This window comes from Rhinatrema bivittatum, chromosome 3 (assembly GCF_901001135.1).
Source record: "Rhinatrema bivittatum chromosome 3, aRhiBiv1.1, whole genome shotgun sequence".
NCBI lineage: Eukaryota > Metazoa > Chordata > Amphibia > Gymnophiona > Rhinatrematidae > Rhinatrema > Rhinatrema bivittatum.
The window spans coordinates 441,443,065-441,469,447 of NC_042617.1; the positions used below are offsets into that span (position 1 = coordinate 441,443,065).

General features: G+C 41.3%; 1 protein-coding gene across 1 annotated transcript in view; it reads left to right on the top strand.

Annotated features, from left to right (window-relative positions):
* Positions 1–438: 438 nt before the first annotated feature.
* RSAD2 (radical S-adenosyl methionine domain containing 2) overlaps positions 439–26,383 on the top strand; it is a 35,780-nt gene continuing 9,835 nt past the window's right edge. Inside the window, exons 1-4 of the mRNA XM_029595818.1 lie at positions 439–1,056; positions 12,287–12,448; positions 17,002–17,231; positions 24,399–24,548. Of these exons, the coding sequence (XP_029451678.1) occupies positions 714–1,056; positions 12,287–12,448; positions 17,002–17,231; positions 24,399–24,548 (885 nt within the window). The 5' untranslated portion in view covers positions 439–713. The remainder of the gene's footprint in view (positions 1,057–12,286; positions 12,449–17,001; positions 17,232–24,398; positions 24,549–26,383) is intronic.

Below are 26,383 nucleotides of genomic sequence, written 5' to 3' on the forward strand. Positions count from 1 at the left end.
CTGGCGTGCGTAGATTTACGTCTGCTTCTAGCAGGCGTAAATCACGAAATAAAGGTAAGGGGGGGTTTAGATAGGGCCGGAGGGGGGGGGGGGGTTAGGCAGGGGAAGGGAGGGGAAGGGGAGGGCAGGCGAAAAGAAAGTTCCCTCCGAGGCCGCTCCGATTTCGGAGCGGCCTCGGAGGGAACGGAGGCAGGCTGCGCGGCTCGGCGCGCGCAGGCTGCCCAAAACCGGCAGCCTTGCGCGCGCCGATCCAGGATTTTATAAGATACGCGCGGCTATGCGCGTATCTTATAAAATCCAGCGTACTTTTGTTTGCACCTGGTGCGCCAACAAAAGTACGCGATCGCGTATTGTTTAAAGATCTACCTCATAGTGAACTAAAGAACTTGTGTAAAATGGGGGGAAATGGAAAATGATTTATCTTTCTGACACAAGAAAAGATGTGAAGGTAAACCATCCTGCTTCCAGTTTCCAGGGTTCCTAAGTCAAATAGCTCACCTTAGGGATAAGTACCTTCAAGTTTCACTTTCTGTAAATAGAATGTGAAACTTAAACTTCTCTGATGCACACAGTGGGTGTGTATTTAGGAAACATATCACATGCCGTATCAACACACACCTATATTTAATGAGGGAGAAAATGCTTCTCCTAAGAGAACCTCCACACAGAGCACTCTGGCAGTGAAAGAAGCTTGACTTTGCTTCCATAAAACAATGTCGTGTTTTGCATCAGAGTTTCTAAAAGACACACTGATCGCTCTAGGGAGGAAGCTAGGCTTCTTGTTGCTCATCCTGAAGATGCTTACTTTTTGGAGCTGGCCCAGGGACTGGGGTAAGAAGAAAGCTGTGGCGGGTGCAAGAAGCGCCCCGTCTCAGAAGAGCAAGAATATCCACGTAAACCCAGAGCAGGAAATGTCTGTCATCCCCACCAGCGTCAACTATCATCTCACCAGGCAGTGCAACTACAAATGCGGCTTCTGCTTCCACACAGCAAAAACATCCTTTGTCTTACCCCTTGAAGAAGCCAAAAGAGGACTTTCAATGCTGAAGGAAGCAGGTGAGCCGGTTTACTTGCATCTTTCTAAAACTTAGCTTAAGATGCCATTCCATGCCTGGTTAGAAACCTGAGAATTGTTCATTATAAGCCTATTGTATTCTCTGTAGTCTCAGGCGTTAAATGTGTTTTACTGATATATATATATATATATATATATATATATATATATAATTGTTTTCTCTTCTAGTTTTGTGTTTACCTGTCACTATTCCTATTTTGGATACCACAGTATAGTGGCATGGAAATATGTTACTGCTTCCACACCACCCACAGGTATAGTTAGGTTTATGCATCCATGGCTGCACTAATGCAAATGCATCTGTTAAGAAAAAAAATCCTTGCTTGTAATGCACAAAGTACTGAAAGCTGTACTCCTTTTAGTGCACTGTGTAGTAAGGGTCCTGGTAACACATCTGCTAATACTGGCGCGTTAACCTGCGTTAGTAGACTGTTTCAAGGAACTTTAGTACATAGGCTCCTAAATTTTCAAATTTCTTTAGTTTGTAATCTTCTCCCCCAAATGTCCCTATGAGACGGGAATAGACTCCCAACCATAGCATCAAGAGAGTCATTTTCTCAGCCATTTCCACAAGTTTGACGAGATGCTGATTTGATCATTTGGCTTGTTTTTCTTGTTTTATGTGATTTAAATGTATGGATTTTTTTTCTGTAACTTGCTTTGAGCAGTGAAAAGTGTGAGCAATACATTTTTAATAATAATAATAATAATAATAATAATAAAACAGCATGCATGATAAGTTGGAAACTGTGTGTGCATGTGTTCTGTATGGGTGTTCGGCTTACCTGGACTGAACAGAGGCATACCTGGGGTGGAGTTGGGGGAGGGGTATTGGCTTACTCACACACTTTGGGATTTTCAAAAGTGATATGTGTAATTTCCTTGAAAATGTCCTTCACACCAATTGACAGGCATAATTGTGTACAAGTAGTTTAGGAGGGGGTAATTTAAAAGTGAATACAGGCTTTGAAAAGTGATGCAACTTGTGCAGATGGGCTGATGAGAGACTTACCCCCAAAGATCTCCAGCTTTAATTAAATAATTGCTTTTAGTATATTTAGGGCCTTATTTACCAAGGCTATCGCAGGCTTGTGCTGTTAGTGCAAGCCTGCGATAGCCTGCGAAGGAAGCGCATGCCTGCGCTACCTAAATCGGGGTGGAGTCGGCCCCGGAAGAGGAGGAGTCGGGGCGTCACCGGGGCTGACTCCGCGAAGACGGCGCTGCCAGCGAAAAGGTAAGGGTCTTTCCGTGTCCTAGTTCGCGCTCAATAACTACACCTTCTATGGTGGCGCTATCGGGTGCGAAACCGGCAGCGATCGCACCGCCGCGGTGCGATCGCTGCTGGCTAGCGCAGGACCGCCCCCCTGGTCGACCCCCCCGCCCCACATTAGCGCAATTTTCTAAAGTATCGCAGGTCTGCGATACTTTAGAAAATGAGGCCCTTAGGGGTAGATTTTCAGACCGCGCGAATAGGCGTACTTTTGCTGGCGCATCAGGCGCCAGCAAAAGTACGCGGGATTTTAGTAGATACGCGCGGAGCCGCGCGTATCCGCTAAAATCCGGGATCGGTGCGCGCAAGGCTATGGATTCTGTATAGCCGGCGCGCGCCCTCCCCTCACCTTCCCCTCCCTTCCCCTACCTAACCCACACGCCCGGCCCTGTCTAAACCCCATCCTTACCTTTGTCGGGGGATTTACGCCTCCCTCTGGGAGGCGTAAATCCCTGCGCGCCAGCGGGCCGCTAGCGCGCCGGGACGTGACCTGGGGGCGGGTCCGGAGGGTGAGGCCACGCCCCCGGACCGCCCCAGGCCGTAACCACGCCCCCGGACCCGCCCCCGAAACGCTCCCGACACGCCCCCAAAACGGTGCTGCGCTCGGTCCCGCCCCCGAAACGCCACCGACACGCCCCCCTCCGAAAACCCCGGGACTTACGCGAGTCCCGGGGCTCTGCGCGCGCCGGTAGGCCTATGTAAAATAGGCTCACCGGCGTGCAGGGCCCTGCTCGCCTAAATCCGCCCGGATTTGGGTGGATTTAGGCGAGCAGGGCTCTTAAAATCCGCCCCTTAGTCACTTGTTCCTGTAATGCCTCATCAACTTTTTCAGTTTACTTATCATTTCTTACTTCAGGAGGCATATACTCCATTTACAGTGAAGTGGTCACTTGAGATTTTCATACTCATAATCACAAGCATAACTTCTTATTCTATTTCTTCATGCCCTATTAAGATAGCCACTCCATATCATGCGCTACCATTTTGATTTACTCAGTTATATACAATAGGGATGTGCATTCGTTTGCAACGAAATAGGGAATATAGATGATATTTCCTATTTCGTCGTGTTTCGGGAGGGTCGAGAAACGATAGGAAAACCCACGAAATTTCATGCAGTTTTCTTATTTTTTGGGGGGGAGAAAGGGCACATTAAAAAAAAACAAACTCCCCCCAACCCTTCAAATTTAATTAATTGCAATCCTACACCCTCCTGACCCCCCAAGACTTGCCCCCCCCCCCCCCCCAAGACTTACCGAAAGTCCCTGGTGGTCCAGCAGGGTCCCGGGAGCGATCTCCCCCTCTTGGGTCGTCGGCTGCCATTAAACAAAATGGCACCAATGGCCCTTTGCCCTTACCATGTGACAGGGGCTACCAGTGCCATTGGTCGGCCCCTGTCTCATGGTAGGATCAATGGATGGCCCGCAAAAGGTTTGGCTGAATCACATATCTAATACACAATTGTATAATTGTCTTCGTCATTTAGTATATTTGTTGTAAGAAGAAAGCATTAAAATACTGTGAGGTAGATTTTAATAGCTGCGCGCGCACGTCCATGTGTGCGTGCTACCCGGCCTGCACAAATGGACGCGCCAATTATATAACATGAGTACATAAGCATGCATATGTTTGTATTTTTTTGTAATTCATTATTTTGGAGTTTTAAATATTTTTTATTTACAAATTGATTTTTCTTCACTAAAACTTCAGAAGCTGTCTTCTTTATTGTTTCTTAACATTTTCCCATTCTTCATCTATATCTTTACTAAAGGTTATCTATTCTGAATACTGTTTTGGTCTTTATTCATAACAATTACAAGTATATAATTAAACCATTTAAACAAATAAAAATGAAAATTAATTTTTCTTTTTGTCAACAGTTGAATATATTTAAACAGTTTTTGGAAAATCTTTTAAACCTCTTGTTTAAACACTCTTGTTTAAACACTTAAATAGTTTTGAAAGTGATTAAGCACAGACTAATGTAGCTGAAAAGGATTAGTGAATAGAACACTAAAAATGTTTATGATATAATCCAAAACATATAGCAAGTGCTCCAAACGGATCTACGTAGGATACAGATGTGGATTTACTGATTATGGAACAAGAAGAAGAAGTATTCCTGAAAAAGTACAAATGGAAAAGCTACTAGATTAAACAAAGAAAAGTCTTTGTTGGAAGCAACATAAAATAGCAATAGATTGGAAAATAGCTAGAGTAATATCTTTATTTTAAAACAAGGTTATTGAATTTTAATTTTTTGTAATTCTTTGAAAATTATAAAGGAACTAGCTTTCTACTGGGCCTGAATAACTATGGTTTTTCATTTATTCTATGTCTATGGGAATTATTAAAAAGGGAATGGTGAATAAAACAGAAAATGTCATAATGCCTCTGTATCGCTCCATGGTGAGACCACACCTTGAATACTGTGTACAATTCTGGTCGCCGCATCTCAAAAAAGATATAATTGCGATGGAGAAGGTACAGAGAAGGGCTTCCAAAATGATAAGGGGAATGGAACAGCTCCCCTGTGAGGAAAGACTAAAGAGGTTAGGACTTCTCAGCTTGGAGAAGAGACGGCTGAGAGGGGATATGATATGTTTAAAATTATGAGAGGTCTAGAACGGGTAGATGTGAATCGGTTATTTACTCTTTCGGATAGTAGAAAGACTAGGGGGCACTCCATGAAGTTAGCATGTGGCACATTTAAAACTAATCGGAGAAAGTTCTTTTTTACTCAACGCACAATTAAACTCTGGAATTTGTTGCCAGAGGATGTGGTTAGTGCAGTTAGTATAGTGGTGTTTAAAAAAGGATTGGATAAGTTCTTGGAGGAGAAGTCCATTATCTGCTATTAATTTCACTTAGAGAATAGCCACTGCCATTAGCAATGGTAGCATGGACTCTCTACCTGGGTAACAACAAGCTAGGTGGAGAGAACATTGCCCAAATCTCATCTTGGAGTTAGTTTCCTCACTCCGAAGGCCAGCAAATCTTCACAAGAGACCACTGTTCTGTTCGTACGTCTCATGTTAAATGTCAAAGTGGCCCCCAACCCCTACACTCATACCTAATCCCCACCTCGAGTTACTAGGTGGGCCTCCCATACTGAAACAGACTGTCCGGAAACATCGTGAACCGCGATATATGCTGGCAATGTAGCCCAAATTGGGTTAATAGTGCGTTGCATAGCTGTTATCGCAATTTGCGATACGCCCCTTTATTTTTGGGTACTTGCCAGGTTCTTATGGCCTGGATTGGCCACTGTTGGAAACAGGATGCTGGGCTTAATGGACCCTTGGTCTGACCCAGTATGGCATGTTCTTATGTTAAAAAAGTTAAGTGAATCAGGCCTAAGTACAGGTTACAAGATACAGAGCAAAATCTTAAGTAAAAGACAGAGCCATCTCAGATGTTCTGTTATTAGAAGATAAAAACAATTTTAGTTGAGGACACTCATTTATAGTCTGGGAGGATAACTTTCAAACAACTGCATGCAGTAGCATAAACATGCACATATGGCTGTGAGCAGATCTACACTAGTATTTATTTTACAAGCCATGTTGTCCAGTGAGGTCCCGCTAGCGATCTCTCCCTCCGGGCCGTCGGGCAATGGATGGCTGGCACCATCTTGTGCTCCTACCATGTGACAGGGGCCGACCAATGGCACTGGTAGCCCCTGTAACAACAAATCGGGAAATGCAGTAGAGTTTAATGAGTCCCAAAACAACATAAGAGTAGTTGTAAAATTAACTTTTTATTGGCGGCAACTCCATTGCTTTGAGCAGGCACAGTTTTAGACAGGGTTCCCTGACACGGACCCGTGTTTCGCCAAACGCGGCTGCATCGGGAGGGACGTATTTAAAGCGGAATTCATAAGCTGTAACAGAAAGAACAATTTAAATGGGGGGAACTCATGGCAAAGGATCCAAAATTGAACAACACAGATAGAAATTCATAATCAAATCATAACACATATTATTTTAACGTAATACTTTCAAAGTAATACTCACATACAATTTTACAAAGAAAGAAGGAACAGATTATACATTTAAAGAAACCAAAAATTGGCGCCAGGATTTTTGGCCAGTCATAATGAGATAAACCTCTATTTAATAAGCGAAGTGACCAGTCCAAAAGTACAGTGAGTGAAAAAGTAATCGGGAAGACAAGTGCAGGCGGATTACAGAAAAACAGAAATATATAGTGTGCGGGGTTGGTAAACTCAACCAAACTTATAAAGGTAAAAAAATAGAAAAGGGGATAACAATAAATAAAAGAAATTAAAGATACAGGTCTTTGGCACCCGATTATAAAAGCTATAGAAAAATTTTTGAAAGAATACTTCATGAACAAACTTAAACACAATCACAAACCGTACAGCCAAAAAATTATCCCTTACAGCAAAACATCTACAGCCTTATGTGCAACCATTTAAACTGAAGTCGGGAAATGACACCATATTGCAGCAGCGTCAGATTAACTACACGGAGGAAGCTTTGTCCTAACAAAAGGCAAATTCATAAAAAGCGCGATTAAGAACATAATTAAGGACCGAGCAGGATCAAATACTCCAAGATTTAAAGCATGCAGGAAATTTTTCCAACCACATTCATGCCTTGACAGCACTGCGCTTGTGAATATTATGATTTGCAAGGAGAGCGGGCTGTGCCAGCGAAACCAAACATTTAAAGAACCCGGGGAAAAGGCGCCAAAAAATTCAGCCAATTATACAACGTTAAAAATCTTTCAGCCAATAGGAAGGCAAACATCGGATACAGATAAACAGCATACATCGCTACATAAATTGAAAAAGAGATTAAGGTGAAAGCATGTGTAATAAGACAACAACAAACCAAAGTGAAACCAAAGTGAAACAAGTCTTAAGACTGTTGTTGCTGAATGCTTGAAGTGCAGTTTCTCGCTCCTGCATTTGTTTACCGGTAGCCCCTGTGACATAGTAAGGGCAAAGGGCCATCGGCGCCATTTTGATTCATAGCAGGCTCGACAGCCCGGAGGGAGAGATTGCTCGCGGGACCCCACTGGACCACCAGGGATTTTAATAAGTCTTGGGAAAGAATCGAGATGGTGGGGGGATTGTAATATAGTAAATTTGAAGGGTTGGGGTGGGGTTTTTTCTGATTTGAATTTTTTTTTTGTTGATTCGTTTTTCCAGGTTTGGGTTTCAGCTTAGTTTTTGCCGGAAAACGATCTGTGGGAAAACGAATTTTCCCACGAAGCGCCCAAACTGAAACCCGACACGACCCAGTGCAACTAAACCCATCTCTAATACACACATATGTTATGGTGTAAAAAACCTCATATTTTATAACATGTGCATATATGATATGCACATGTTATAAAATATTATGGTAAAACTACCCATGGCCACATACACACATATATACTGCCATGCACAGTTATTTGAAAGTTATTCTCACAGGTTTAAAAGACACTTAATAATCAGATTGAAAATCCCTTATCAAAATTAAAAACCTTTACATTTGAAAGATACTTAATATTTATTTATTTACTTTTATATACCAACATTCGATCCAAGATATCACATCGGTTTACAATAAACGATTGGAACAAAATAAGGCATAGGCATTTTATGTTTTTTACAGAATAACTTAGTACTGTATAGACATTCTTGTGTAACTATACAGAATGACATAAAACCTTTAAACCACTTTAAACTTTAACAGCTCAAAGAAAATTAAGATCAGACAGAAGTACAGTAATGAGATGGGGGCTGTCCAGTATTTTGGATCAATTGCCAAATGTATGATTATTTACCTGTTGGCGAGAGGTTGTATGTTTGCACCCATGCTCTGGCTTTCAGGGAATGAGTACAGTCTCTGGATGCCAGAGTGGTAGATCTGGAGGAGCTGAGATAGATATTGAAGTATATAGAGGAAACCTTCAGGGACATAGTGGAGCAGTCCTATCTCCAGACTAACAGCCCATAAGCTGCTATTGGAGAAGCAAATTCACCTGAAAGGAGATCATCACCTTGGTGTGGCAGGAGGTGATCCTACTAGGACCTGCATTCCAGGTGATGTCTTGTCCTCTCATACTGAGCATGTGTCTACAGAGGCATGTGCCTAAAAGGAATGGGTTAGGACTGCTGTTATAGTTGTCAGTTCACTTATTAAGAATGTAAATAGCTGGGTGACTGGCAAGATCACTTAGTAATTTGCCTGCCTGGTACAAAGATGGCAAATATGCTTCATCTAGATAAGATTTTAGAGAGTGCTGGGGCGTTCCTGTCTATGCTGGTACATGTCTGTACCAATGATATAGGAAGGTGCAGGAGAGAAGTACTGGAGGATAAATGTATGCTTTTAGGTGAAAATTGAAATTCAAAATGTTCCGAGTTGCATTCTCAGAAATGCTCCCCATTTCATGTTTAGGATCCCTGAGGCAGGCTAAGAAGCAGAGTTTCAATGTGTGGATGAGACAATGGTGCAAGGAAGAGGGCTTTCAATTTATTAGGAACTGGGGAACAATCTGAGGAAGGGGGAGACTATTCTAATGTGATGGGCTCCACCTTTACCAGGGTGAAACTCAGCTGCTAACAATTTAAAAAGAGATAGAGCAACTTTTTCAAGTAGATTATGGAGAAAGCCAAGCCAGTAGTCATTCAGATGACATGGTATAGACAGAGGTATCTTTAAAGAATAGTTACAAAACAGAGAAAGATTTTACCAGTAGAGAGGTTGTAGTAAAGACTGAAGTAGCCCATATGGATATAGATAAAGAGTACACGATGTAAATTAATTTGCTGCCTGTATCTAGAAATAGAAATACAAATTTAAAAAATACTTTAACATTTTTGGATGTGAATGCTGGAGTCATGAGTAGTAAGATCAGGGTATTAAAATACCTGACATTGTACAAGGATATAGGCATTATAGAGGTCATTTTCAAAAGCATATACGCATATAAAATGGCTTTTTGAAAATTACCTGGGGGGGGGGGGATAATGCATAAAATTACTCATGAATGTGATTTTGTGCATACTTGTAGGCAAAGATGCATTGCCGGGGTGGTGTTGGAGTGGGGTATTTATTTATACTTACTTTCAGTTTTCAAAAGTATGTGTTTAAATGTCTACATGGACATTTATTCCTCTTCTCTAGCAGGTGTAAATATGCACACCTTTGCCAAGTGAAGGTATGTGTGGGCCTAGTTTGATAATTAGGTCTGATCACACATGTACAAAATACCCCCACATGCCAGCTGTTATAAAATTGGATGTGATATCAGGGTTTAAACTGTATCGATGTAACAGGGCTAAATTGAATTGGTGGAGGAGAACACTATATGTAAAGGATGACATAGAGTCAAGCATGGCAAAATATCTGAGGGAAACACAATGGCTGTGGAATCCATGTTTGATGGGTAAGAGTATAGTAGCGAGTTTATACTACAATCCACTGGCCAGGATGACGAAACAGACTGGGAAATGCTAACTAAAATGAGAAAGGCAAATATATTTGGCAACATAATAATAATGGGAGATTTCAATGTCTCATCCAGACATTCTAAAGAGGTTAAGTTTTTACATGCCATAAATGACTGCTTCATGAAACAGTTGGGCAGTTACTTTAGATTTAATCCTCAATGGAATACTCAACCTGCTGCAAGGGGTTACTGTGATGAGGCTGCTAAGCAATGGCGATCAAAATGCAATTAGATTTAACATAATTACTAGAGGGGGGCGATTAAGTAAAATTACTGTAGCAGTATATAACTTCAAATAAGGTGACTGATAGAATAAGGAATCTGGAAGACAAAACTAAAAAGAGCAGTGGCAAAGGTTAATTTTGCATGAGGCATGGACATTGTTTAAAACTACCATGTTGGAAGCCTAGAAATGTATTCCTTGTATTAAATAAGTCCTGTTTATAGCTTTTCCGGACTGGAGCTGACCACCCCAGGTATTTGGATTTTCAGAAGGCATTTGACAACGTCCCCCATGAAATGAAAGACTCCTCAGGAAATTACAAAGTCTTGAGAAAGGAGGCAATGTTCTATTGTGCATTGGTAACTGGTTAAATACAGGAAACAGACGGTAGGACAGTAGGTCAGTTTTCCAAATGGAGAAAGGTAATTAGTGGAGTACTACAAGGATCAGTACTGAGACCTGTGCTGTTAAAACATATTTATAAATGATATGGAAAAGGGAATGACAACAAGTGAGGTGATTCAGTTTGTAGATGAGATAACATTTTTCAAAGCCGTTAAAATAACAGAGGATTGTGAGGAACTGCAGAAAGACTAGCGAGACTAGGAAACTGGGCATCTGAATAGCAATTGAAATTGAATGTGGTATGCAGAAAAAAGTTTGGCTGAAAAAAAGGCAGGATGAGGGCATTGTCTGGGTGGAGCATGGGTGGGCTGGGACTGCAGCATGCAGTCAGTTATGCACACTAGTGCACACCGGGATCCCACAATCATGTAACTTGCTTCTGCAATGGGTTGTGTGTAAGTTGATAAATTTAAAAAAAAAAAGGTAGTTAGGGTCAGGGTTAGTAGGGTGAAAGAGAGGCTAGTTAGGTAGGGGATTTAGGAAGTCCTTTCTTTTACTGGGGCAAATTGGGAGGGAACTGCTAAATAGGCTTAATGTGTTGCTATGCGCATCTACTAAAATCCCTGCCACTTACCCACTCAAAACAGCATTTGCATGCACATGCGCATGTCAATATAAAATTGTGCACACATGTACATGCGGGTCGCCAGTTTTATAACATGCGCACATAAATGCACCCATGTTATAAAATTGGTGCATCCATGTGCACGTGCCGGCAAACACTCGCACATGTGCAGATGCATGGCACATTGAAATTTACCACACAGTCTTGCCCAGTCCTAGTAATCTTTTTGATCCACACTTGGACATGAATATTTTCAGGTTTACACATATTCAACGTATTCAAAGATGCACATAGCTTTGAATGCTCCTGATATATTTCCATGAATCCAAATCCTTTTATGTGAGTCCAGAATTAAATAATATCACATTCCAAAGGGTCAAAAGTGGTTAAATAAGTACATTTAAGCCATGTGTTAGCAGATCTGAACCTTCATTCAAAGTGAGTGGGAGGAAGCTCTAATTCCCTATTAGAAAGTTAGAATCATTGTCCAAGTATCTTCTCCCAGTAGTAATGAAGGGGCCAATTTTCAAAGAATTTAGGCTCCTAAATTTGCCATTGTGAAAATGTACTAAAGCTGAGTACCTAAATTTAGGCTCTTAGTTTCAGTAGGATTCTAAATTTAGGTCCCTACAAGGGCAGAGTTAGGAAGAGGAAGTAAAGATAGGCATTTAGCAGTGGTTTTCAGAACTATACACCCAATTTAGGGCACTAAATCTAAGAAAATGAATAATAGGCCTAAATTTAGGGTCCTCAATTTAACTGAATTTTCAGCTGAAAACTTAGATCCCTTAGTTCAGTTGAAAATGGCACCTAATTTAGGAGCTCCGTTTTTTTCTTAATATCATCCCCAACGAGTAGAAGGTTGCATAGCATGAACCTATAGTATATGTTTTTGCTGTTTTCATCAGAGTAATATGAGTTGTTTATAGTAGTTATTAGTGCTCTAGAAAAATACGGGATGTAAACAGTTTTTATTATTAAACTGATTGGTAAATTTTGTGTTTCTCCTTTCCAACAAGATTATGCCTGCTTTTTGTATCCAAGAGGTCTTGTCCCTCTGCCCCTTTGGAAATCCTGAGTTTAACAATATTTGTCCTTAACCTAGCAGCATTACAGTCAGGTAATTCATGTGTGGTGAGGCATTGCTAATAATAGCATATATCAGAATATTTGGAGGAGAAAGTTACTTTTATCCTAATATGAAGGACACATTTTTCTTAGTGGGATTATAGAATCTTCAAGTTTCATTACATCATAAACTTTTCTTTTTTGCAGGCATGGAAAAAATCAACTTTTCTGGAGGAGAGCCATTTCTGCCTGAAAGAGGAGAATTTGTAGGAAAGTTAGTTCAGTTCTGCAAAGAGGAGCTAAAAGTGCCAAGTGTCAGCATCGTGAGCAACGGGAGCAGAATCACTGAGAAATGGTTCAAGCATTATGGTGAGAACTTTAACTTAGATATCACCCTTAAAAGCCTGCTCTCTCCTGCTTGCACATACAGCAGTTTTATTTGATATGCACATTGTTTTATTTTGTTAGAAATGATGGCATATGAAAATTGTAAATGCAATCTAAGAACTAACTTGTTTTTAAAGCATAGTTTATTATTTCTAGTTTAAGATGAAGTGAGGCAAACTAGCTTTTCAGCTTTGTGATCTGTGATTCACAATCCAGGGATCTAGCGACCTGATTTTAGGTTTTTAGTTATCCTCTTTTTTATTTCTTGTTTTTTTTTCCTCATTATTTAACCTCCTTCCTGTGCCCCAAGTGACTATACCTGAGTGACACAGCTCCCCTTGCCCATCCCAAGGGCTGGAGAGAAGTCACCATAGAGAGTTTGAATTTTAGATTGAATTACTTGCCTTTTGAAATCCAATCTCAAGTAGGACTGGCCTAAGCACTAGGTAAACTAGGTGACAGCCTCGAGTGCCAGCAGTTGGGAAGTGGTAAAATCTGGGCTGCCTAGGCCGTCCTCACTCTCAAGCAAGCTGATCGCACTCTGAATAGGCATGGAAAGTGGGGGGGCTGCTTCCCAAAACTGCTGATGCAGGAGAGGAAGGGGAGCAGGCCGCAAAATCATTCTCTCTCCTCCTCCTGCCCCCTCTATGCTCTCCTCAAGCCAGTAGGGGGAGTTGGCAAGTAGCACTTATCTGCTGCTGCGTACTCATCTGCTGACAGGGCTAGAGGGTCTCACAACTTAGTTAGAAAGTCATGCTACGCAGAGCAACTTAGTTGGAAAGTCATGCTACGCAGAGCACATTCACGTTCCTACCATCGTATTCCTCTCTCCTTATGGTAAGAGGGGACTGTGCTCCATGCAGCATGATTTTCCAACTAGTTTTTAATGCACAAAGAAAGTAATTTTATACCATTCTGCATAGCTTTAGAGTCTGCGTGTACAATGGCGCATGCCGACTTTACCAAGGATTTTTCAAAGCAACCTTACGTGCGTAAATTTGCTTTGAAAATCCTCAGATAATTAGCTGAGCATGCACAGGACATAAGTTATGCCCTGCTCCAAGCAGGGCATAACTTATGCAATTACTTAAGTGCATAGGGATAATTTCAAAAGGATTTACATGTTTAAAACTGTGCTTTACATGTGTAAATGCACTTTTACGTGTGTAAGTGGTCTTTTGAAAATTGCTACAATACATACCATTGAATTGTGAATACGTTTTACATGTGTAAATGCATTTTAAGCGCGTGAATGGGCATTTGAAAATTGCTTTGATAGTTTGTTACATTTACACAGTTAGCTGCTTTGAAAATTATTTCCTCACTTTTTCAAATCAAAAAGTGAGCAGGCAAGTTGCAACCCCCCCCCCCCCCCCAAGAATGCCTCTCCTCAGTGCGCCTAAAAATATTTGCAAAATTGGGTGACATGCATACTTTTATGCGCATTGAGCAAGGATCAGTTTTATAACAGCCATTCACATGCATGTCACCTGGTTTGATGTGCATAATTGACTTTGAAAATTGCCCCCAGTTTGCATAGGAGCTACCTTTCAGATAACAAACACTGGTAATGGGCCCCAGCATTATCGTGCCACAACCTAGAACACATTGAACAATGAGAATGGACAATCTATTATGTTTCTATCTATTCTTTCCTCAAAGAAGAGACTGAGGAGACATGAAATAAATGTTCAAACATTTTACAGGCTTTGATAATGAATGGAAAGGTGAAATCTTCCATACAAAAGGGAATTCAAGGACTAGGGGCTCATGATTTGAAGCTGCAGGGGAGAAGATGCAAAGAAAATATTGTATGTGAAATACTGTTTTTACTGAGAAGGCAGTAGATGCCTGGAATAGCCTAATGGAGGAACTGGCAACCAAACTGTGACACAATTGAAATATCCTTGGGATATACAGAAAACCCAATGTTAAGAGCAGAAAGCAGATAATTCAGGGTAACAGGTGAAAGAAAGGAAGGAGAGGGTTTGAGTGTTGGCTCAGGCATATGAAATATGGAAGGCCAGAAAGGGGAAGACCTAGGCTAATGATAAGAAAATAGAGATACAACTGCATCAGACTTGGTTAAACTCCAACAGCAGTGGTAGGTCTTCATTAGGCTGCCATGGTTAAACTCTAACTACCCCCCTGGTGTAACCTATCATGCTTATGACCCTAACAACAGCAGTACTATTGCATTAGACTTCCAAGAAGGCTGGGAGAACTTGCACAGAGTCCTGGCTACAACCCTAACAGTGATGGTACAGTTGCATTGGGATTCCAAGTAGGCTGAAGAAACCTGCAGGGAGTGACCATGCTTAGAACACAAGCATCAATGAGCAGAGGGAGGCCAGAAGTTTTTGGGCAATGGCCTCACTAGTTTTCGTGACTGAATAGATGTTACAAAACTTTGTAGTAAGAAAGAGAAGAGGGCCTGGATGTTGAAAATAAGTATGGGATTGTAAGAATTAAAGAGGAACTTGACAGAGCCTGGGATAGCCTATCAGGGGAGGTGGGGAGGCCAGCACTTGCAATGGAATCTGGACATCCTTAAGTATGATGTAGAAGGCAGTGGTTGAAATAAGACTGAGAAGTCAAGTAAACCAAGTGACACAGCAGGCCATTGGGTAGCCAGGTTAGTACCAGCAGGTCACAATGCCTCAGAAACCAACTGGGTTGGTGTCAGCAAGTTGGTGGTGGCCAGTTACTGTCTAGAAAGACGATATGGAGAAAACAAGAGGCAGATAAGAAAGAATGAGTTATAGCAATACCATAGGTCATGGGTTAGCCAGGCTAGTACCAGCATGCAACAATTACCCAGAAACCAACTGGGTCAGTGCCTGAAGATGGGAAGTAGCCAGTTACTGTCCAGCAAGGCCACAGGGACCCTTGGAAGCTGAATATGTGGTGAACAGCCTCACTAGTTTTGGTGTTTTTTTTAAATTATTGCTTGGCTTGAAGGTGAGATGGAAGTGGAATAAATAAACAGCAGTATCCTACAAGTGGTCAAACGTCTGTGGCTAGTGGCTGGGATATATCTTTAACAAGTAGATCAGAATAACTGCACAGATTAGATGGGGTAGTTGGTCTTTTTCTACTGTTTTCTACTGTTTTATTATGTTACAGTCAGTATCACATTCTCCTTTTTCTTGTAAATTAAATTTGTTAGTATTTATTACACAAAAAACAGTTTATCATATGATAAATGCCTATTGCAGCAATATCATGCAATATTTTACCCAAAATATTTGAACCTTTTCCATTGAAAAGAAAACTGTAGAACTAGGGGTCATGAAACGAAACTCCAGGGGGTACGATTCAGAACAAACATCAGGAAATACTTCTTCATGGAGAGAGTGGTAGATTCCTGGAATGCCCTTCTAGAAGAGGTAGCAAGGTCAAAAATAATAAACAAATTCAAAAGGGATAAACCCTGTAGTTCCCTAAAGACTAGAGGTTGGAAATGGAAGAATGCTTGGGGGGTAACCTGCATGGAGTGGAAGTTACTAACCTTAATAGAAAGCATGGGGATTACTTCCCTTAACCAATTAGCCCAAGGTTTGTGATGCAACCGCAACATTGCTCTCTGCTTTGTTGGCGGGGGGGGGAGGGGAATTAGATTGAGATGACAGCCAATGCTAGGCTCTGACTTTTACAGCCTGTGATACTGATATGCAGACAGTAGGGATAAGCATAGGACTGCTTCTAGGGCCAAGTCCAAAAAGCAAAGCACGTTTAAGCAGCATTGTCTAAATTATCATGAAGGCTGCACACCCTGTATAAACAATTTTGTAATAGGCTTGTCAGTTGCTTGGTTTAGATTGTAAATATTGCTACCCTTAACATAAGGCTTGGGGATAACCAGCGCAGAGCAGCAGCTACTACCATAAGAAGCTTGCTGAGCAAACGGGATGGACCATCTGGTCTTTTTCTGCTGTCATTACTATGTTATTATGAGTATGTTAATGAGCTGCTTTACATGCATAAGCCTTCAAATGCATGCAAAGTAGCTCATTATTAGGTAATTTTATGTAAATAAAATAATGCAGCTTACCTCATAAAACCTCAAGCCATATTATTTTCCTATCAAAATATGCAATCCCCCTCCCCCCATAGTAGCAGCCTGCCAAATCCCTCCAAACCCTTAATCCACCCTAGCCCACCTCTGCGCCCCCCCCCCCCCCCCCAGGCATATCTGCAGGTCTAGTGGGGCCTGGAGTGCCCCCTAGGCTCCTGGCCGGCTGCTTACTCAATCCAAAATGGCGTCATTGAATTGTCAAAAGGTATTACCCGTGATAACTGCACTTAATGCGGTTAATGAGCTTTGGAAAATTGCTACAATAGTATCTTACATTTACATTTTCCTTTGAAAATTACCCTGTTAATAAAGATAAGTACTTTTAACAATGAAACGTATAGAAATTGTCTCAAAAATATCAACACTAAAATTCTCTTTCCTGAAAAGGTAATTTATTTTAAATTTAGGGACATGAATGCTATGGTAAACAGGATTTTTATGTGCCTTGCTTTTTCAGGTGAACATTTAGATATTCTTGCTGTTTCCTGTGACAGCTTTGATGAGGATGTCAATGTGTTAATTGGCCGAGGCCAAGGAAAGAAGAATCACATTGAAAATCTGCTAAAACTAAGGAAGTGGTGCAGAGATTATGGTGTGGCATTTAAATTAAATTCTGTAATTAACAGATTTAATGTTGAAGAAAATATGAATGAACAGATAAAGGCAATCAATCCTGTCCGCTGGAAGGTAAGTTAAAAACCATTTTGCTATTTGAAAATTTTGTAATGGTTTTCTATGTAGTGTCCTGAAGGAGAAAATCTTTACAGTGCGATTGGTTGAAAGAAGTATTAGCTGTTGCTGTTTTGCTGTATATTTCTTTTAGAATCTCAGTAGATATATAAATCTATGGCTTATTACATAGCTTTGTCAACATGATGTTGGTACAATAACAGTTTAAGTTCCTCTGAAATTTAGCTTATGAGTGCATCAAGAACTATGAATTATACCTAACCATCACTCTGTTTATCAGATCCTATGCTACATAATCTGCTCCCTGATAGGGCCCAACAGAGTTCTGGTGACAGCCAAGAGCATTAGACCAGAAACTAGCATTCAAGATATAGAGGAAAATGTATTTAAATTAAAAGTTATTTTACCTACCATGCAAGTACAAAGATACATACCTGCAGAAAGTCTACTTTTGCATCATCTGTATTAATGGAAAAGAACTCTTACTCCCCAAATATTTAATCATTCCAAAATGCCAGTATCCCTTGCTCTTCATAATCCTATTTTGTATTTCTTTTAAAATTACATATTTTTTATCACTTTAAAGTACAACACCTAGAATAAACATCTTGTTCATGACAGCATTTAAGAAGTAATTCAGCAAAAAACTATATTTCAAAAGAAAAAAAGGAAAATTATTCCGTCAATGTGACCAATCCACCAAATTGAAATGGGAGGATAATATAATTCCAGGTAATATCAGATAATGATCATGAAAGGAAAAAAGAAACAGAGGTCTACTATCCACCTGCATCTTAAGAACATAAGAACATAAGAAATTGCCATGCTGGGTCAGACCAAGGGTCCATCAAGCCCAGCATCCTTTTCCAACAGAGGCCAAACCAGGCCACAAGAACCTGGCAATTACCCAAACACTAAGAAGATCCCATGCTACTGATACAATTAATAGCAGTGGCTATTCCCTAAGTAAACTTGATTAATAGCCGTTAATGGACTTCTCTTCGAAGAACTTATCCAAACCTTTTTTGAACTCAGCTACACTAACAGCACTAACCACATCCTCTGGCAACAAATTCCAGAGCTTTATTGTGCATTGAGTGACAAAGAATTTTCTCCGATTAGTCTTAAATGTGCTACTTGCTAACTTCATGGAATGCCCCCTAGTCCTTCTATTATTCGAAAGTGTAAATAAACCCATTCACATCTACTCTTTAAAGACCTCTCATGATCTTAAAGTCCTCTATCATATCCCCCCTCAGCCGTCTCCTCTCCAAGCTGAACAGCCCTAACCTCTTCAGCCTTCATATCAGGACCAGCATAAAGCTTAATTTGGAGCAGTGGAAATGGGAGACGAGGCAGCAAATGGGTCCTAAAGCCCTTTATTACTAAAAAAAAGGGCAGTAAATGACAGAGATGTGCTTTGTTAATCCCTATCGTCTTGAGCTTTGTTTTGGGCCCCCCCCCCCCACCACCCCCGCAGGAAATTTCATATTTCCTGCAGTTCGGGGGGGGGGGGGGGTTTCAGGGGGCCCCAATTTTCGTGTTAGTGCACGCTAACTCCCGATAGTGTGCACGCTAACACAAAAAACACATTTTTTTGAAATTTCGGAAATTTTCTTTTGCTTTTCGGTTCCCCCGAGCCATACCGAATTAGGCAATTTCGTTGAAATTGCCTAATTCGGGAAAAACAAATGCACATCACTAGTAAATGAGGGGATCATGAAATAATATATTTATTGGTACAAGGGACAGCTTTTGTTAACATTTTTGCTTAGCCCTCCCCATTAATTGAACTCTTTGTCATTGCGTAGATATTTAATAACACATTTGCAGGGAAAATGTTTACCAAAACAGAACCCCAATCGTAAAAGTGTTTGGTCTTAAAAGAAGAAATTGCCTATGTTTAGTACATCCGGGAAAGTTCTACTTTTACTATTCAGGAACTATGTTTCCCTAAGCTTGAAAACAAATGAAGAGCTCATCTGAAACAAAGTTAACAATCAAGGTTATGGAAAGAGATTTCTCTTTATCCCCTTCCAAAACCTGTATTTTTAAGTTCAAACACGCAAAAGGCACATGGGAGATTTGAACTTCTTCCTCACCTTTCTTGACAAAGGGAGGGAGACAGTATATTCTAGACATAGGGGGAAGGGACTGTTGAGGTATTTTTAAAGCAGAGATATATAGCATCTAAACAAGTCTATGGGAGTCACCACTGGTGTCTTAGGAAAATTACTAAATCTTAGCTTTTGATACCTAACAATATTTACTAAATTTTATTACAAGGAAAAATATTGTTCTTCATCAAGCATTCCTCTTGATCTTTAATTTTCTGTATCTTCTCTACAATCATTTAACTGCTTGGTGTTTTCTTACATCTTGTCTTCCAAATGAGTTATTTTACCCATGAAAATTTGAAATTGTGTTGAAAAGTTGTTAATATGGGCCACAAATGTATTCCCCAAGCCAGCAATCACTTCCTAAAGATTGTCTAGTATTACCATCCTTGGCTTTACCAAAGTTGACAAAGGAATTATAGAAGAAGAAAGACTTGCCTTAGCTTCAGTTCCTTGTACTGATGTAGCAGACAGAATTCTAACAGCATGCATGTGAGGCTTTCTAGGATCCACTGCCATTTTCACTCTCATCTTCTGAGCTACCTGTTTCTGTTCTGCAAGTGGAATGATGACTATGGCTTGGATTCACCATTCTAACGCAGAATGGTGAATCCAGCAAAAAAACGGGGGGCGGGCCTGCGAAAGCTGGCAGCCATTGCACCACCGCGGTGTTATCGCTACCGGCTTTCACACCCAATAGTTCCACCGTGAAAGGTGGTGCTATTGGGCAGGCTACTGGTGACGATAATATGTCTTACCTTATTGCCGCCAGCGAAGACAACGCGGAATCTGCCTCCTCCCCACCCCATCTCCTCTCCTCGCCACCCCGACTCCGCCCCAGCAAGCTATTGCACGCGATAAGCGATAGAAAATGACCCCCTATGTTCGCTAAAGTTGATTCTTTCATGTCAAGCACCTCTGCTACTATCATCATTTCTGGAAAACAGAGAGAGAGAGAGAGCCCCCCTCCCATCATTTTTCAGATGTCATCTGAGGTCGCCCAGAGGGACTGCATAGTGAAACCTCTTGTCAGAACCACAGGGCCATTTCTACTAGGGACAAAGACATTTTCAGCTCTGGGGAGAGCAGTGATTCAATACCTGTCCAAACCACAGCCCTGAACAAGCTCCCACTGAGAACAGCTGATGTTGCACCAGACCACATGACAAAACAGACCAGATGCTGTTGGGGTGGACTGTGCAGGCAGGAAAACATGGGCTCTATCCTTGAGTTTGACCATTTCAAGATAGGAAAGAAAACTTTATCGAAGAAATTCAACACCATGCCCATGCACTATCTCAGCAGGCATCTGCTATCTTGGTCTACCTAATTTTATTTTTAAGTGTGAATTAAAATTGACCATAGTTGTGGGAGGGAATGTTTCTTTATTCAGTTTCATCTGGAGAAAGCTATATAAAAGACTCAAATGGTTCTTACATTGCAATGTGCACCTATTCATAATATCATCATTCATAGCTAGGAAAACTATAAAAGAGGAGGAGAAATTGAAGTGACTTTTTAAAATACTTTTAGAGAGGAGAGTGTCCCTGGAAAGTCCTTTTCTTGATTTTTATGTTATGCTAAGTTATATTTACATTCCTTAGATGAGGGTTGCTTAAACTGATCTTCAGTTCTTCCCCCCCCCCCCCCCCCCCCCCCCACAACCCAGCCAGTCAGATTTTCAGAATATTCCTAATGAATAATGTATATATGAGAAATATTTACATATATAAGAAGTAGTGCACGCACATAAATCTCATGCATATTCATTAGAGATATCCTAAAAATCTGACAGGCTGGTAGGGGTGTCCAAGGACCACTTTGAGCACCCCTGCCTTAGACAGTCCAATCAACTTAGGGAGTTATCTCCTAGTTATTTGAGGGACCTGCTTCACAGTTATATTCTGGCCCACTCCTTGCATTCTCAAGATGAGAATTTGTTAATCTTCCATTGTTTAAAAGATGTATGTTGGCTCTGCCTTATAATAGATCTTTCTGTTGATTCACACCAACTCTAATTTAGCTTAATAATGGAGTCACTTACTAAGCCGCAGTATTTTCCTCATGGTTAGGGACCTTCATTTTTGTTTTTTATTTTTTTAAACTTTCCTGGGAATTTATCAGGGTTTATTATGACAAGAACAATTATGACAAGAACAAAAACAGGAGAAAATCAGTAGAAAAATGTGCCTCATTATTTTTCTGGGTAATTATTGGAGTTTATTTTCAAGGACAGAAGCCCAGACAATAAAACAGTATTAAGTAGGGATGTGCATTCGTTTTAGACGAAATAGGAAATATAGATGATATTTCCTATTTTGTTGCGGATCGGAGATCCAAGAAAATGATAGGAAATCCCCACGAAATTTCATGTCGTTTTCTTGTCGTTTTTTTTTGGAGGGGGAGAAAGGGCACACAGAAAAAAACAAACCCATATCCACCCCAATCCTTCAGATCTAATTATTTACAATCCCCCACCCTCCCGAACCCCCCCCCCAAAAAAAAAAAACTTGCCTAAAGTCCCTGGTGGTCCAGCGGGGGTCCCAGGAGCGATGTCCCCCTCTCGGGGTGTCGGCTGCCACTAATCAAAATGGCGCCGATGGCCCTTTGCCCTTACATGTGACAGGGGCTATCAGTGCCATTGGCCGGCCTCTGTCACATGGTAGGAGCAATATCTAGCCAAGCTCTGCTCTTTTAATTAATGGTGACTGTTCGTGATTTTTCTGCCAAAACAGGTCACTGCTAATCTCAAATGAGAGTGAGTATATAGCAATCTCTCATACAGCAACTTACTGAAAGGAATTTCATTATAACAGAATTTACATTTTGGAACTGATGTAATGTCATTTGTGGTTACTGCACTTATCAGAGAGTTCAAGTGACTTTTCTGTATTTGTGTTTTAAATTTTGTGTAACCATTATCTTAGCATGTAATCATATAGCTCTAAAAATAAATAATGTATGCTACTAGTATAGTTGCACTTTTCAGCCTTCCTTGTGGGTAAGGACATTTTAATTGCATTTTGGAGAGTTATAAATGCTTTTCAAAACTGTTTAAATAACATTTTCAATAGATCTTTCTAATCTCCAGTGTGATTAAGTAGCAGAGAGGAGACAGGATCCATTTGTTTTGTCTTCCTCTAGATATCATAATGTATCATCTCTAAGTCAGATAGGTTTATAAAGAATGCCATCCAAGGAACCTTTCCCAATGGAAAAAGCTTAAAGTTTGTACTTCTTCATATAACTGGCCTTGCAAGACTTGTCCTGCAGTGATCAGCCATATAAATTAACTATAACTAAATGTGGTTTAATAACAAGAACCAAGGATTAACGGACCATCATAATAATCTCTACTGGTTATGTCACCTTCTTAGCTGTTTACTTAATCAGCGGTCCTATGATTAAGTAAAACGTTATGAAGGTGACATAACCGGTAAAGCTTATTATGATGGTCCATTAATCCTTGGAGTACATCTGAATAGAGCACTAATTGTTATATTGCATGGTTAAGCCATAAGTTCTTTGACACCTTTCTCTATATTAATATCAAGAACTCCATCTGAATCCAAACAAAACAGAGATTCTCTGAATACAATATGCATTGAGAAGTCCCTGATTTGAAAAACTCATCTGGAATCTATGAGCTCCCACTAAAAACACTGATAAAAACCCTTGCAGTTCTACTGGACTTAGAAATTGCCATGCTCCCACAAATCCAGGCAATAGTCAACGGCTGCTTCTTCCCATCGCGCAACTTATGAAGATTATGCCCTATGGTAATGAAGAGAAATCTAATCACAGTAGTCCATGCCACAGGTACCAAATGGCTGGATTACTGCATTGCTCACCAAAAGAGTCTTTCAGATAAGGCCCTTCACAAACTTCAGATAATACAAAACTCTGCTGTACAACTGATAGAATACAAAACACACAAACTACACTGGCTGCCAGTGCCCTGGAGAACCAAACTCAAAACCCTGAGATTGATTTTCAAGGCTCTAAGAGGAAACAGATATAGTTACGTAAAAGAAGGTCTGTCATTATACATGCCCTCAAGACTACTAAGATCCTCACTTGGTGCCTCCATTACAACTCCCGCAAAAAAAAAAATCAAAAGATCAGCTACTGCCGATGATCCTTCTCGGGAGCAGTACCTGCCCTATGGAAAATTCTCCCAGATGAGCTTCACCAAATGCATGACTATGCCTGCTTCAGGAAGGAACTACGGGGTCATTTTCTAAGCCTATTGCATGCGAAAAGGGACTTTTTCACGTGCGATAGCTTGCCAGGGGTGGAGGCGGGGCGACGACGAGGCGTACGCGGCGGTATCTTCGCTGGCGGCGATAAGGTAAGTTACGTTATTGTCGCCAGGAGCACGCCCAATAGCACCACCTTTCATGATGGCACTATTGGGTGCGAAAACCGGCAGTGATAACACCGCAGTGGTGTGATCGCTGCCGGCTTTTGCAGGCCCGCCCACCCCTTTGCCCCCCCCCCCCACCCCCCGTTACCACTGGATTCACCATTCTCTGCGAGAATGGAAAATCCAGGCCTAAAAACCTGGCTCTACTGTCAGACTTGTAATGCTAAACCTATAATTACCTCCACCCTAGAAAGCAGCTGAACCTCTCCTCACACATGTATGGAATTAAATTGACTGCAATTAACTGTCAGGCCATCATTTGGAGTGCATTGAATGTGCTGCTACAACTTATCATTTGTGCATTTATTTTAAGTTTAGGTATTATTGTAGATTTAAAGTTTGTGTAGTTATCTTAGGTTTACTTAGTACTTTGATTCATTTCTAGTGTTAATCTGTACTGTGCACCTTCTCTATTGCAAAGCTGCTATTGATTTCTTCTTGTATGCTGCCATTCTAATATGTTGTACTCACCTTAAGTGAATTTCTTATTGAAAAAGGTGAGTAAAAAATTCAAATTAAATAAATAAGAACAAATACAATGGTTTTCTTACCATGTGAGGTATGTTAGCTAGGACCTATTTTATGTTATTACATGTGAAATCACTCATTTTTACTTTTCAGGTATTCCAATGCCTAATCATTGAAGGAGAGAATTCAGGTGAAGATGCTCTAAGAGAAGCTGAGAGATTTATTATTAGTGATGAAGAGTTCAATCTGTTTCTTGAACGTCATAGAGGAATTTCATGTTTAGTACCTGAATCCAATCAGAAGGTATTGTATAAATTAGAACATCAAAAGTAATCCTTATAAACTGCATGGTATAGTCTGCATGTTTGTATTTCTGCCCTTTCTTAAAATACAGCTGCAGTACTCCATGTTCCCTTTTCTGATTAGGCAGTCAAGTGGTTTAAGACAGTCCAACACTGTGAGTTTCTCATGCCTTACTTACTTCTATCCATAAATTCCTCTTCTCCCCCTTGAACAGAAGTGGACATATCCATGCTGAGAGCCTTTTGAAAACTGGAAGACACCAGTTCAGGCTACAACCCTCTATCATTCATCTCAGTATCGTTCATGGACTTCATCCTTATTAATATTATATCCTAAGGGATGAATTTTCAAAGACTTTCAAATTATGCAAAAAAAATGTAGCATATATGTGCGCAAGTAGCATCTACTCATGTACATACAATTTTATAAACCTCAAACATAGGTGTGTATTTTTCTTTTCATGCACAAATATACGTGCGTAAAAAGGCAATGGTCCGGGGTTTTCTAGGGCAGGGCCAATATTTACATACATACGTTTCTATTTAATTGGTGGAGTAATTGGTAAAATTGGTAATTTCACTTACACGCGCATGTTTTAAAATATTTTGACTTACAAGCATAAATAATGATTTACGTAAGTCCCACTTTATTTTTGGAAGTAAAATATATGTGCATATTGGGGGTAATTTTCAAAAGGAGTTACATGCGTAAATTTACTCGAGTAAAAACCAGTAAACCTGGTTTTTACTCGAGTAAATGCTTTTTAAAATCAGGCCCATATTTTTCAAATAGGTAGGAAAAGTACACATAGGGGTAGATTTTCAAACAAGGCGCATTGGCGTACTTTTGTTGGCGCTCCAGGCGCCAACAAAAGTACGCGGGATTTTAGTAGATACGCGCGGAGCCGCGCGTATCTGCTAAAAACCTGGATCGGCGCGCGCAAGGCTATTGATTTTGTATAGCCGGCGCGCGCCGAGCCGCGCAGCCTACCCCCGTTCCCTCCAAGGCCGCTCCGAAATTGGAGCGGCCTTGGAGGGAATCCTCTAACGCCCTCCCTTCACCTTCCCCTCCCTTCCTCTACCTAACCCACCCGCCCGGCCCTGTCTACCCCCCCCCCCCTTACCTTTCTCCGGGGATTTACACCTCCCGGAGGAAGAAGTAAATCCCCGCGCACCAGCGGGCCTGTTGCGCGCCGGGACGCGACCTGGGGGCGGGTACGGAGGGCGCGGCCATGCCCCCGGACCGCCCCGGGCTGTAGCCACGCCCCCGTACCCGCCCCCAAAACGCTGCCGACACGCTCCCTAAACGCCGCGACGACCGGGCCCGCCCCCCAACACGCCCCCGACACGCCCCCCTCGGAGAACCCCGGGACTTACGCGAGTCCCGGGGCTCTGCGCGCGCCGGTAGGCCTATGTAAAATAGGCTCACCGGCGCGCAGGGCCCTGCTCGCCTAAATCTGCCCGGTTTTGGGCGGATTTAGGCGAGCAGGGCTCTGAAAATCCGCCCCATATTCAATAAAATGATATGCTTGCTTTCAAAGCATTGCATGTAGTCACACATAATTAGAACTAGGGATGTGAATCGTTTTTTGATGATTTAAAAAAATCGTCAGATATTTTTTAAATCGTCAAAAATCGTTAGAGTCGCGATACAATAGAAATTCCCCCGATTTATCGTGAAAAATCATAAATCGGGGGAGGGGGAGGGTGGGAAAACCGGCACAGCAAACCAACCCCTAAACCCACCCCGACCCTTTAAAACAAATCCCCCACCCTCCCGAACTCCCCCAAAATGTTTTAAATTACGTGGTGGTCCAGTGGGGGGGGTCCCGGGGT